Consider the following 14,907-nt stretch of genomic DNA (forward strand, 5'->3'; position numbering starts at 1 on the left):
ATGCAATGCGGCAGAACCATATTTCTTTTTCTTTCGCCCCTCGGGAAATCCCAAACTATGCTAGATTATGACATACAATTTCATAATCAAAGAGCATATTTCTCTAAAGAGGGATATGATCCCAAATAATAATCTTGTCTTCTGTAGATCTGAGATGGCTAAACTTAGAGATGATCAAGTCCAACATACACACTACAGACAACTGTGTTTGTGTAAACTGTATCATCTATGCAGCTGTGCTGGCAATTAGAAAACCCAGACAGGTGTTTGCATGAGAAAATCTGCATGCCTCCAACTGACACTATACCTATCCATCTCACCCCTGTACATGCACAATACCAATGGAAGTAATTAGTGCTACTGCATCATTAGTGCCATCCTGTAGACTAAATAATGTGGTAAAGCATAATTACCTGCAAACGGTTAATGTCAAGACTTTAATGAGAACTAGTTTGCAAAGAATTGCACTGTCTGTGCATACAATTATTGTTAGACACATCTGTCCCTGTTCAACACGGAGAAGCTAGATCTAGTATGAGGTAAAAGTATAATGGCTATAAGGCTGCAACCCTACACCCACCTAACCTGAGAATAAATCTTATGTGATCCTGTAGGACTTACTTCTGAGTAGGTAGGTGTAAAATTGCATAGCAACTGTGCTAAAAGAGTTGAAAAGCCTTGGTTTTATTTTTTAAAATAAATTTGTATTCTGCTTTTCAAGGGGGGGGAATTTCTCAAAAGCATATTATAAGCCACATATCAAATATGCAATAAAGTACCATTTAAACACATATAAAACAACAGAAAATATAATCTCAGCTACAAACTCACCACGTGATCTTAGGCAAGCCTCTCTTCTGAGCAGAGTCGCCCACAACAAGAGGTCAGTTAGTGCTGTTCTACCTTACATGGCTATTCTAAGCCTTCCTGATATTTTATTTTATTATTACATTTATATCATGTAAATGAAGCCCTCTGAACGCTCAAAAACCTTATCTAAATTGTAAGTAATTTATTTATTTGTCTTCATTTAAAAACAACAACAACCACACACCCTGAAACCTATACTTAAAACCAATGTTTAACGTATTTTAATTCTAGTCTTAGCAGATAATGGTTCGAATCAAACATATTCTGGTTCTTCAGCTGAAGAAATATGACTCAGGTGAAAAACGAAAGCTGTAAAAATGTGTTGGTATAAAGATAAGCACATTATTTAATATCCAATTAAATGTGGTCACCAGAGAAATCACAGCTTACAAAAGTTTATCAGAAAAAAAGATTAATCTATTTCAGGCTTAACCCAAAGTGTCATGAAAGGAACTCATGAATTTAGATAGGAATCCACTTATTATCAAAATACATTTTCATACTGAATCAGAACAGTCTAAATTGCTGACTATATTTATACTTGGTTCAGTCAAATTTTTATACTCTGTAGCTGCCATTAATTTTAGGACAATTATCAAACAACGATGATGAACAAACTAAAATGATCTTACGTGGTCATTTCCCCCAGTTTCATATTAACCATTCAGCTATGCACACAACTAACTCATTGAGAAAGGTTTAGTAGGTTCTTACGTGTTGACTTCAAATTTAAAAGTAGGAGTCACCTAGAAGCACAGTGACATTTGAAAGAGCTTTAAAATTTATTGCCAGAAATTTTATTGCACTGTGTTTCTGACTACAAATTAACTTGTTCATGTTGCACAAACAACACCACAATCATGACCTTACAATAGGAAGGGAAACTGGGCCTTTAGAAATCATGGACCTTTAAAAATATTTAAATGTGGACTTTTTACAGTTCGCTACCAGAATAACAAAAGAGTGGTGGAATTTTATTGCTGCATTGCTTAGCGTCCTTAGTGCAAATATCTTTTTTTAAGAAAATAATTTAAATATTTACCTTAATTTTGCAACAATGGTCCATGGGGGGGGGGGCACTGACATGGACCTGTCCCTCATGCTGAAAAAGTTTCCCCAATCCTACTCTAGCAGTTTAAAGGACTTGTGGCAGGGAGTGGCAGGAGAACTGGAGGACGAACACATTTATTTTCATGTTCTCTGAGTCAACACACCCGAGTTTGTGATTTTTTAAAAGTAATATAATGCATCACATTACTTAGAATGGAATGTGTATTTGGAGGTGCATTTAAGAGATGCAGTGTGGATAGACTACTTCCAATAAGGTAGCACAAACTAAGCAACATCCACAACAAACCACAAGCCAGGAAGTGCATATATGAAGTACTGACTTTGGGATTTCCAAGCACCAAACCACCTGTAACATCAGGTGCTTGTCAGGTTGGCAACTGTCCCCGCCTGTCAAATTTGGTCTGATAAGTATCTGGCCCATGGAGTCAAAGTGATTCTCAACTCACTACATGTGCATCCCAAGAACTATTATTCTTGTTTGAGCAACAATCATAAGACTGTTTGCATTAAGTGGCAGAAAACTGCTGTGCTAACTGCATTCGTATTTTTTTTATTTGATGTAGGATTAACAATGATCCAAATCAAGGACAAGAGGAAAAAACCTGCAGCTCAATTGATATACTGAATGTGGTTCGTAATCTGGAAGGCAAACAAATGGAAAATGACATAAACAGGTCACCAAACATTTCTTAAGCCCTCAGTGAGAATTTTCTGATGGCTGATTTATCAAGACCATAGTGCTACAGTAGCTGGACAGACTATACAGAGGTGATCATGAATAGTACAACAGGCTACTACTCTCCAGGGTTTCCCAAACTTGGGTCTCCTGCTGTTTTGGGACAACAATTCCCATCATTCCTGACCACAGGTCCTGCTAGCTAGGGATGATGGGAGTTGTAGTCCAACAACAGCCGGAGAGCCAAGTTTAGGAATCACAGCTCTGGGCAGATCACCACAGGGCCTAGATAGTGCCTCTAATAGGAAGGAGAGAGCTCACTTACAGATGGTACCTAACACCAAGGAAACTAGCGCTAATACACCCAGGAACCTCACCAAAATGCTGGAGAGGATGCACCTCCACAGGCACATACCTTCACATGTGGTGAGAATACCCCAAAATCCAACTTTTCTGGACAACAATCATACAATTATTATTATTAGAATAGTCATAATATTTTATTATTATCATTACAAGAAATATGCAAAATAGCTAAGCAAGTATTAAAAATCACCCCAGAACTGGCCCTACTAAACATCTTCCAAGATAATAATGCCCACTCACATCATAAAGAGTTCATAACCCATCTACTCTCAGCAGCCAGAAACATCATAGCCAGACACTGGAGAGATCTGTCAGGAGTAAGCATGGACCACTGGTACCAAATAGTATGGGAAACAGCCTTATTAGAAAAACTAACCAACAAACTGAAACTGACACGGGGACAAATAGAAGAAGACGCCTTCACCCCGGTATGGCCTCCCCTTTATCACATACACAGCCCAACAAGACAACGACAAGAATCCACCAACAGGATACGAATCAATATGGCTAACCTGATTCAAAAACACCCACCCACCCCACTCACACATGGGGGCAAGGCACCAACCGCTGCTCCTCCTCAGGAAGCAGAATGACTTGGGCCAGCCCTGCCTACAGCTATGCTAGACATTATGGTGGCAGATTAGTATGTTGTATCACCACCAAGAGGGTAAAAGGTAAAAGTAATGGGACCCCTGACCATTAGGTCCAGTCATTGCCGACTCTGGGGTTGTGCCGCTCATCTCGCTTTATTGGAATCCGGGTCATGTGGCAGCATGACTAAGCCGCTTCTGGCGAACCAGAGCAGCGCATGGAAACGGCGTTTACCTTCCCACCAGGGCAGTACCTGTTTATCTACTTGCACTTTGAGGTGTTTCGAACCGCTGGGTTGGCAGGAGCAGGGACCAAGCAACGGGAGCTCACCCTGTCGCGGGGATTCGAACCGCTTACCTTCTGATCGGCAAGCTCTAGGCTCTGTGGTTTAACCCACAGCGCCACCCGCATCCCTACCAAGAGGGTAGGAACCATTTAAAGCATAGAATTGGGGGACAGGAGTTTTGCTCTCGCTGGGCTCCAAGACCAACTTTGAGGGGAAGCTTTGACAGCTACCCCTTCCCACTGGCATAAACTGGTATTTCCCATTCTGAGTTATCCAAGCTGGGTTGTGCTGTCATATCATCTAACTTGCCCCTTATTTCAGAGAGTCACAGCTTCACCATACTCTAGTTTATGTAGCTGGGTGTTTTTTCCTGCAGTATATCTGAGAAATTCCTGCTCCATCTGTTTTATAGTCTGTCCAATGTACTGAGGTAGAGCAGTAAGTTATGTCCATAGATGCACCATAATTTCTAATGTACAAGTGCCATGAAATTATCAGTGTAGATTTATATACTCAGGGTCACACAGTGAACTGGGTTCTGAACAGTTCCTTAATTGAGAAAGACAAAAAGTAATCAAGAGCTGAGGAAAGGTCAGCAGTTTTATGTGATACTCCTAAGATATGTCTTGACATTAACAGGTTCACATAATATGGCATTTCAAATAAATGTCTAGGCTCAGCATGTTCTCCGACTTTTGCTACTGCAAATTATGTTCTTCAAAATATAGAGTGGCAAACCATGGAGAGAGGAGCAAATGTACAGTGTATCTTCCAAAGAACCATTTGTGAAAAAAGGAATTATCAAAAATTAAAAACTGTATTAGAAATTGGTCTGTGTTTCCTTTTGGAAGTTAAATGCAAAGGTTCATTTTCTAAAGTGCACTCTAAACTACAAATGATAACTTTGCGCAAGAAGGACAAATAGTTTATGGACTGATATTATCACAGTAGTCACAAATGTCCATTCGGAATAATATTTAGGATGTCATATTATTCAGCTTATATATTCTGGCAGCCTAGAACCTGATTTGAGATGGCATAGGCAAGTGATGAATCATTACAAAAGGTAAATGGCGTATGTTACACCCCAGAAATCTGAGGCATGTTCCCCAAACATTGATTAAGCAGAAATTGTCAGGATATTTCCATTCAGTTTTACAACGGAAAGGAACATGATCCATGATCCCATAATGGTGAAGGGAACAGAGTAGACTGCTCCAGTGATTTTTTCTGGAGGGGTCACAGTGGTACGCATACCCCTAAACATCTTGTGAATCTAAGTTTGCCTTCATTGAGGGGCAGTATTTCAATGAGTAGGAAAATGAGAGTACCCCTAAACATTATTTTTTTTAGAAAAAAGGCACTGGATGGACCCATGATTCTGCTGCTGCTGCTGCTGTTCCTACTGATGACGTTCATGCGCACATAGGAACATAGGGAGCTAAATTATACCAAGTTAGAGCATTGGCTCATTGCATTGTCAACACTGGCTGGCAGGAGCGTAGCATAGGTACACATTCACAGCAAAAGGTCAGCAAGGGAATGGAGGACCTGTTAAGGTTGTGAAGGGCAGTGGGTATTAAGCATTCATATGACCAACTGGCAGGGCCAGCTCGCCCATGAAGTGGACTAAGGCAGCCACCTCAGATGGCAGAATCCCACAAGGCAGCGCTCCTGCTGGTGACCGCCCACCCCTGTTGCCATGCCATGTAACCCTGGTAAGCAAGGCCTCAGGGGAGGGGGGTGGCACTTTTCCAATTTGCCTCAGGCAGTTAAATGGGGTGGGCCACCTCTGCCAACTGGTGCCTATGCCTTTGACTGGCTTGTCTCTGTGTCTTGTTCCTTGCTTTGTCTTTAAAAAAAATTGTGGGGAAATCCCCTTATTGTGGCTACTGTTGATGGTTAGTGGTAAAATACAGCAACCATACTAGGCAAGGATTTAATTTAGGGGTGCCCAAACTTTTTTCAAAGAGGGCCAGATTTGATGAAGTGAACATGCATGAGGGCCGACCAAAGTTGTTGAGCTTTCTTTACATTTTTACCCCAAAGCTGTTGAGCTTTTTAAGGATTTTACCCCAGGACATATACTGCCACGGGAACTGGATTAAATCAACCGGTAGGCCAGATTAGGCCCCCAAAATGGACTTTGGACATGCCTGGTTTAATTATTGCCTGCTTACTGACTTATTTAGACTCACCTAGATGAGGTATCTAGATGTGGCTTGCCCCTGTGTTATAGAATATTTTGGGATGTTTGCTCTGTGAAAAGCAAACAAGCCTGACAAGCAATATATCTAATCCTGGCTCAGGATATGCTTTCTTGGGCTTGGATCAAACTTGATGATAGCATGAGCAGGTGGAACTTCTACTCCCATAAGGTAAGTTTTCCCCATTTACTTCAATTCCACTTTCCAGTTACAGCCTTGCTCCTGTGTCATTCCAAAGGATACCCTAATCTTCAGGAATGGTCACCTGAGGGCACAGAGGGCTACAGAATAAATAGGAAGGTTGGATATACGAACTTTTGAGTTTGTTGCCTAGGATACATTTAAGTGATAGCTGCTGTTCCTAAAACTGGCACTGTTCATAAACCCTTGTGTAAACTGAATATAGGAGAACCATGAAAAAAATAACTCCAATGAAAAAAATCGTTCTTAAAAAAACTAATGCAATTTAATCACCAAGTTATTTATGTGTAATATTCTAATTTTAATGTCAAAATTCTAAAGACATTAACACAGAATTAAAAGATCCAATAAATATGACCCCAGTTTTAATATATAGGACTGGACAGTTGATGTCTATATTATGAATTGATGTGGACTATAAAAGGAATTCATCAATAAAAATAGGTCGTAAAATGTTTCCCAAGCCAGCAACTGCCACAAAATGACTGAAGTTCACTGGGAAAAAGAACAATTACATAGATTTTCTGACTAAGGAAAGCCTCATTTGTCACACTGGAAGTTGACCTAACGAAATAAAGAGTACAACCTAATTAACACGTGCATTTATAAATTTCCCCTCAATTCTCCAGCCCTAAACGGACTTATGAGGGAACATGACCCACTGAACATAATGCTACTTAGTAGGTAAGTTCAGTACAATTCTTTACATGTCTAAAAATACAAGGGCATAGGGGGGAAATTAGTGCATGTCTTGAGTCCAGACATTGGATCTTGGCTTTTTCAATCTACCAAGAACAATACATGAATCATAAGTTCAAGATAAAAGAGAATGGATGCATGTTTAGCAAATAATTTTAGAAGAGCTATACTGGAAACAAGTGTCTCTCTATGGCCTATTTTATACTGCAAGATGTTTCTGTTCAGCACTTCAGACCTTTATCATTCTAGTAATATAATTCATAAGCCGCTTACAATAAAATTCTAAATGTGAAACAGCAGCACTTGAGATGAGAGGCTATCATTTACACTGAGAAGTAGGATGATTTCTGAAAGGTCCAGGAGGTCGGATATGAATTCTGATTAATGCTGATGAAACTGACTCCTAAAAATTAAATCCTGAACGAACACTTGATACCTTTATACATAACGGACAGCTAGGGTATTCTCATTAAAACAATTTCTGCAAAAATTACTTTAAGATTCTCTTTATGTCTTGATATTGAGAACCTTCAAAAGCTGATTAACAATATTAAATGAAGAACTAAACTGCATGGGAAATCAACCTTTCCTGCATATTTAAAAATAATGGCCTATAATTTGCATTCAAGTGCTATTTCATTGCCTGTAGATAGGAAAACCTCGAGAGGAAAAATGGAAGAGGAACTTGTTTTGTACAGAAACAACAACATATATTTCCAATAATCCTATTGGGAGGAAGGTTATTGGTTTGTTCCTGTTCTTGTTTTTATTATGCATTTTATGTTCTTGTTTTGTATTTTTATATTGTGAACTGTCCTGTGATCTTCAGATGAAGAGCAGTATACAAAATAATAATTAAAATAATGATGGTGATGATGAAGAAGAATATAAAATCTGGGATAGCTCAGTTGATAGAGCAGGAGACGCTTAATCTCAGAGTTGTGGGTCCGAGCCCATCATGGTCCCTTCCAACACTACAATTCTATGAGTCTATGAAATAAATAAAGTGTATTGTTGATTGGATGGTAACTGGCATACACCTATGGATCCAGAGATGGCTTCTTTAGGGACCACACCATTTCATTGTGATACATACACCATCCCCTAAATCCGTCCAGTCAAACCTATGCGCACACACACACACACACACACACACGACATATACATTTTTGTTTTCTTTCTCCAAGACCCAATGAAGCTCCCGTTTTACATCACAGTATTAATCTTCCAGCCTTTGGACAATAGCCCACTATTTGTTGTGACGGTACCAATATTTCTAAGTTATGCAGCTGGAGCCAATTGGCACTCCAGCGGCAACCACATTTTGCTGTTTGAGTGCTGACAGAACCTGTTCATCTCCAGCTGTCATCTGTACATGCTAATGATGCTATTAGAAAGAAAGACATCTATATCCTTTGAACCAGGGCACTGACTTCTTACCAGCTAACCCCTGTCCCATTTCATACTTTAAATGCTGCTATTCATTGACCACCATTACATAGGTGTGAAGAAATAGTCAATCAACGAAAATCCATTTTCAGTTGAGATTAGTAATCAAGTCACTGGATACAATTTAAGCACTAAAGGAGAGCGGACCAAATGGGAACCAAAACTGTAGCTATCTTACTAGCCAAGTAAGCGGTTGAGACAATCACAAATTTGAAGAATGACCTGGAATCCCTCCCCACCCTACTCTAAGTTCTTGTGTAAGTTTGCCACTTACACACTGAGTAAAAATGAATACCCTGAAAACGCAGTGCAAAGTATACTTCCTAGGAGAAAAAAAGTCAATGTAAGATTTCTGCCTCAGTGTTTTGAAAGTGATTAACTAGTACATCAATGGCACATGGAAAGCTCTGTTGCACTTACCTCTTCCTGTTTGGGAATATTAAATTTTGTCAGTTTTGACTTTGTCCTAGCTGAGTCAGCTTTGGCAGAAGGCATTCCTCTATATGAGGTGCAGAGCAGGCTAGTTTCAGCTGGCACCTTCAATCTCGGAGACTCCTCAGGAGCCTGATCTTGACCATCCATTGGCCTTACATATGCTGTTGGTTTCTGCTGAACTATACTGGGCTTCGAAGCAAGTGAAGGAGGAAAGTTCTGCACACAGTGTCCATTGCTATGCATAGCTGGCCTCTCCTGAGCCTGAGCTCCACCTTCTCCACCAAAACTCAGCTTTGGCGGCTGCTGTTGTGTTCTGCTGTTGTCCCCAAGCGAAGACGATAAAGAACCTTGGGCAACACTCGACGGAGATGGTGATGAGGGATTGGATGCGTAATGTGTAATCTTTTCTAAACTGTTCTTTTGGCTAACCGTTTTAAAGTCGTTATTGTGTGCATCCAGCAATCCATGTCTATGTTTGCTTCCCCTTTGCTGGTTCTCCAGAGTGTGCCCAGACTTCTGCCAACCCATTGCAGCGTTCTTGCTCAACTGCCCAGAAAGTGCCGTTGGCAAGGAAGATGGAGAAGCGTGAGTGTGGGGCTTTGTGTCAGCAATGAAGTGTTCCTCAGCTTTGTTCACAGACGTTTGAGAGATACACGGCTTTGGAACACCAACAAGGTGGCTTTGATTGGATCGATCCGTCAGCAGTTCTTTCATCTCATCATAGTTGCCCAGGGTATTCTGGATACGGCTGGAGAGCTCGTCCCCTTTGTTAGTCTGTAAAGCAAGTAAGCAAGAATAATTTTAAATTATCGTTTTGTAACAAAATCGAAAGTAGCCACCATGTTGGTCTGTAGCATCAAGAATAACAAAGAATCTTGTGGCACCTTACAAGAATAGCAAAGGAAATCGTCATGAATATGCAACAGTTCAGAAGCACATTAAATGAAGAATCACATAAAATGTTTTGTTTTGTGAGGACGCAGAAAGGTTTTCAATTTACTCTGGACATGGAAAGCTACATGAGCTTCAGAGTATATATTATGCATATTACAAATGTTATCACTTGTATTTAATACATTTTTTTTCAAGCATATCATATTGGAAGCAGAAAAAAGTTTTAATTTTTTTTTAAATTGAAGTCAAAGCAATACAATAAAAATAGTAAAAGTACAAATAAAAAACAAACAAACAGCAGCAAACTATAATTGGAAGAGATAAATCAGTTAAAAGTAGAGTATTTAATACCATTAGGAAAGCCACATTTCTTGTTATACCATTGAAAGGAAGTCCTGTGTGTCTGTATTTGTGATATATATGACAAAATCCCACCAAACAGCATAATATTTTTCAGGATCCTACGAGCCTTTGAAAAAATGTAATTTATGAGTTATTTTTCATCTAGCGCTAAATTCCACATATTTTTATGCCACAGTGTGAGTCACAAGTCCTGTAAGGTTTTCCATTTTAGGACAACTGAAGTTCTGGCAGCCACCAGCATCAATGTCAAGAGTTCCTGAAAGTTGAACCCTTTCAGTTGACCATCCCAAAGATTTAGTAAACAAATCTGCAGTGAACTTGGAATGGGATATTTGAGTATTGTCAAATATTAGGCCCACCACTGACCAGTATCTAAATACCTGTGGGCAGTCCCACCATTATTGGAAAAAGGTGACTCCTTTTTCCACAGCCTCTCCAACAATTCTGAGAATATTGTGATGTCATATGGACAATTGTTAACTATACTGAATGATTTCCATGAAATATGACCAGAGCTAGAATATTTCTGTTTGACCATTGTAAGCTCCCAGAAGCTATCAGCATGTGACAGCAGCCACACCCCAGCAGCACCTTTGACTGGCCAGCTAAACCAGGTGAGGGTAGCTGATGGGTCTCAAAATCTTGGTGAGCTAGGGACTTCCACTGCATGTTATGACAAGCTCCAGCAGATTTGAGCGGGCCAGGTCAGTGAGTCCAATGGTCAAGAAGCCAGTTTCTGGATGTGCTGCAGAGGGAAGTGAGGGTCAAATGAGGCTTGTCAACCTGGGAAGGTAGCCCATCTAGGAGAAGGAAAACTCTGATCCTAAACCTCTGCTGCCTTGGAGGACATATTTGGGAGAAGAAAAGGCTAAGGAGCAAACCCTAAGCAACTCTGGAGTGCCTTGTACGCCTCCTTCTGGTAGCCAAGATGGTGCCAAATGTATTGCTCTGTTTCCTTTGGACCACAGCAGCGAGGCTGAAAGAGGGGTCTCGCCGTTTGGGCAGCCCAGGATCTCCATACACACTGCCCAGGCTTGGGCACCATGTAATGTTACTTTGGTGCTGCTAACACAGTGGTTTCACTTCATCCCAGGAAGCACACTCTGTTGTCTCTTGATACAGACGGGTGCCAACAACTAGGTACTGATCTAAGTCTAAAACACCTTTTTGAAACACATTTGAATGTAACGCTGCTCCACCTTTCATGTACTTTGAAAAATAAACATCTAAAACTCAATGAGACATCAATATTAATGCATGCTTTGTGAGACCAGTTCATTATGGCAGACTACAAAAAAGTATATCCTGCAGCCTATAGCTAATGACCAATTAAAGTAGGACATACAAAATAATTTATGTGGTCGCTTTTACTGAACGAAATTATTACAGTGCTGTATAATTTGAAATTACTAATTGGCAAGCAACTTGAAGAAAACTCAGTTGTTACAAGGAAACAATACAGTTTTATTAGGATACACATAAAACCCTAGAAGAACCTACTCTCTTTTGATAAAATAACTTGTTGAGTGGGCAAGGAAAATCTTGTTAATAAATTTGAACTGTAGCAAGACTTATGACCTATCCCTCATGTAATTTCTTAAAAAGAAAGATATTGATATAGATTTGATAGATTTGGGGGGCAAGGTGTTTCTTGTCAGTCACCTGTAATTATCACAATGACATTAGGTGACCCATTTTTGCATAGTGCTGTACATAGTGCTGATTGCCTTGACAATCAGCTGATTGTTGACACATGCAAAGTTCTGCACACAGGTCTTTGCAGGTGCAGTTGGCTGGTGGTATCTGCCACCCGCCCTTTGGTCCAGCCATGCATTTACCTGCCCTGCACCTGACATAAATGACATCAGGTTTAGAGAGCAGGTGGTGGAAATGGCTTGGCCAAAACAGTCTCATGGGTCAAGTTGGGGTATGTGTGCGGCTGATGGGCCTAATTCCCCACTATTGGATTAGAATGACCTGCCATAGAGCAGCTAATGTATTTGGTGCAAGGAGGAGAAAGGTAATGAGTCTAGTACGTGAGTAGCCAACATGGTGCCCTCAAGATGCAACTCCCATCAGCCTCAGCCAGCACCGCCTGAGCATTAAGGCACACCACCCTGGGTGTCCCAGTCAATTATTAAACCAGAAGGCAGTATTGCAAGCTCAGCTGGGAGAGCAGCACAGGCGGGTGGCCCATCAGTTAGGTGAGGTGAAGTGAAGGGAGGTGTACAAGCATGAACTTGGACTTTTCACTCCGGCATGAAGGACCTCAAGCCACCTCCTCTGGTTCTGACTCAGCTCACAACCAGCCATTGTGTTCTAGTAGCATCAACTTCCCGGCAACATGGCTCAGCTTGTTCATTAACAGCCATCAGCTTTGCCCAAGAACAAACAACAGTTTTTGGTTGTCGGATATGGTGACATTCAATACTGTCATGAATGACATGGATAAAGGAGTAGGTGACCTCCTTTATAAGTCCATAGATTGTAAGATGGAAGAGACTACAAAATTAAAAATTTCTAAGCATCCCACTTTGAGGGCAGGGTTAGCAATAGAATAAGCTGTCACCTGGCTTTCTCTGGAGGTTTTCAAAAAAAGGTTAGACAGGCATCTGTAAGGGACACTTTAAATATAGATTATTCCGTTTTACATTGGGGAATTGGGTTCTCCTAAACTCCCTTACCTGCTTTGAGCAACAATCAAACAACAGGGAGGAAAATTGGGGGGAAATATATATATACCTTATATGGCTCACTGAAGAGGGAGTAGCTGTTATTAAATATGCCATCTTCGTGCTGGGTCTCCTGATTTCTCCTTTCCCATTCTTTCCTGCGCAGCATATTTCTGTCAGGGTCATAGACACTGCACCAAAAGAAAAGCAGAAAACTAGAATTAAGGCAACAAACCCTGGGTAGCCATAACTACATAGAGAAGGGTGAATTAGCAAACAAGTGACAAAGGAAACAAGAACAGGAATATGATGGATGCCATTCCAATAAGGATATTCAAGTCCACATACACACACACAAACACACACACTCACCCAGTTTCTGGAGGGATGAGATATTTAGGGGACCTATGTCGAACAGGTGAAATGAAACAGGGCAAGTGTCATAGCATCTTTGACAAAGAAAAAAAAGGAAGGGTCCTTTTTAAAGTGCACAATAATTAAAGCTATGGTTAAATAGAAACGATGAAAACATTTCCTTGTATGACAGCTCTTTAGAGCAGGGTTGGAATTATTGTGTTCCCTCCCCCTTTACTGTTGGACTCCAACTCCGATCAGCTTCAATCGGCATAGTCAAGGATGATGGGAGCCGTTGTCCAGCAAAATCTAAAGGGCTTCAGTGACTTACGGTGTTAGACAAGAATACTGCTTAAAAATGAAATCATTCTAGTTGGATTCTATAGTTCTCTTTTCATTAATGAGCCCCTAAAGGGCTGTTAAAGCTATATACCACAGATATTTTCACAGTAATGCACCTTCTTCTGATAAGCTGTGGTCATGAAAGTACAAACGCAACTATCAGCTACTTTAGCCTAGCCACAATTGTTATCCTTTTTGCCAACCAACTAGAATTGAAGGATTGAAAGAAAACAACCACCCCAACCAAGACATTCTTGTTGTTAGTCTCCCACATATGGGCTGATATGACTTGTAGCTGTGCACTAAGACATCACAGAGCTGGCAGTGGCTACATTCATAGTACAGTAAGTCATGAATGTGCTGTGATGGCTGCAAGTTGTGAATACAAATGCATGAATGCTGTTCTGCTACACTGAATTCGGCCCCTTCATAAAAGGATTGACCAAGATGAAGGTGTGAAACTGCCTTATTCTGACAGCTGGTCTATGAAGTGCTTTGCACAGTGCAGAAAATGAGTCTCTGTAACTTCACATCTTGCAGTGAGGGAGCAGCCAGAAGGCCCTCAGAGCTGGACCTCAGTGTCCAGGCTGAACAATGAGGGCGGAGCTGCTCCTTCAGATATGCAGGGGCAAAACCGTTTAGGGCTTTAAAGGTCAGCACCAACACTTCGAATTGTGCTCAGAAACGGAAATGTACTTTCACAATATTGGCCAAATGAAATAGCTTGGGAAGTAGTTATTTTATTTTAGTGGTAGCATTTAGTTTAGCCCCGGGTAACAAGGCTGAGAAAGACCTCTCTCTTTGATCTACTGCCTCACAAAGTAGTAGACAGTACAGTACTGGGCTCGGTGCATCAATAATCTTCAGTATTTGGTAGCTTCATATATTCATATGAATAATCATTTTAATCAATACAGTAATGTTGGGTAATTATATTACTGAATAGCACAAGCACTTAGTAAGTTGTAGATTAGGCTTGCTTCTCATTATATCAGTCATATCCAACACCTTTTCTGGCCAGTTTATTCATACCCTTGTCATTTTCAGCTAAACAAAAATAAATAAATGATGACTATTTATAAAGTCTGTGTTGCTAATGGCTTGTTATGATTTCCCAGAAGTGACAGCTTTACATTCCTCAGTGCTAAAAAGCATTTTGAAACAAAAGCATCAGCTGCCGTGCAAGAAAAACAAAGCACTAGCTTTTGATGGACTGGTGACATGATTAATAAAATGCTATACTTGGGCTGCAAGTGACTTTTTGGACTTTTCACCTAGTTTAAACAGAAGTTAATTTGAGGGTTCTGCAGTATTTTTTCCTCCATTTACAAACAGAAATGCCACAGGGCAAAGCAATTACTCTGATTTACTGTTTTGCCTTTGATTGAACATGAAGATGTAGCAGGGTCTCCAAAAAAAAAAAAAAAAAAA

The 14,907-nt window shown here is 40.4% G+C and overlaps 1 protein-coding gene and 1 long non-coding RNA gene across 9 annotated transcripts in view; one reads left to right on the forward strand and one right to left on the reverse strand.

Moving 5' to 3' along the window:
- LOC307214445 overlaps nt 1-9,477 on the forward strand; it is a 102,707-nt gene extending 93,230 nt beyond the window's left edge. Inside the window, exon 3 of one of the 2 annotated variants that reach the window (XR_013838098.1) lies at nt 9,353-9,477. This is a non-coding gene — a long non-coding RNA (uncharacterized lncRNA). Of the gene's footprint in view, nt 1-2,504; nt 2,756-9,352 lie in introns of those variants that run through there. The other variant, XR_013838099.1, reaches the window with a different exon arrangement.
- The window catches only part of AFF3 (ALF transcription elongation factor 3), a 242,227-nt gene that overhangs the window by 172,711 nt on the left and 54,609 nt on the right, over nt 1-14,907 (reverse strand). For 5 of the 7 annotated variants that reach the window (XM_079972474.1, XM_079972472.1, XM_079972471.1 and 2 more), the window contains exons 2-3: nt 12,851-12,971; nt 8,837-9,625 (exon numbers count right to left, since the gene is read on the reverse strand). In XM_079972474.1, the coding sequence (XP_079828600.1) occupies nt 8,837-9,625; nt 12,851-12,949 (888 nt within the window). In that variant the 5' untranslated portion in view covers nt 12,950-12,971. Of the gene's footprint in view, nt 1-8,836; nt 9,626-10,096; nt 10,438-10,488; nt 10,829-12,850; nt 12,972-14,907 lie in introns of those variants that run through there. The other 2 variants (XM_079972476.1, XM_079972475.1) reach the window with 2 other exon arrangements.

Source organism: Podarcis cretensis (genome assembly GCF_951804945.1).
Source record: "Podarcis cretensis genome assembly, chromosome: 4".
In the NCBI taxonomy this organism is placed as follows: domain Eukaryota; kingdom Metazoa; phylum Chordata; class Lepidosauria; order Squamata; family Lacertidae; genus Podarcis; species Podarcis cretensis.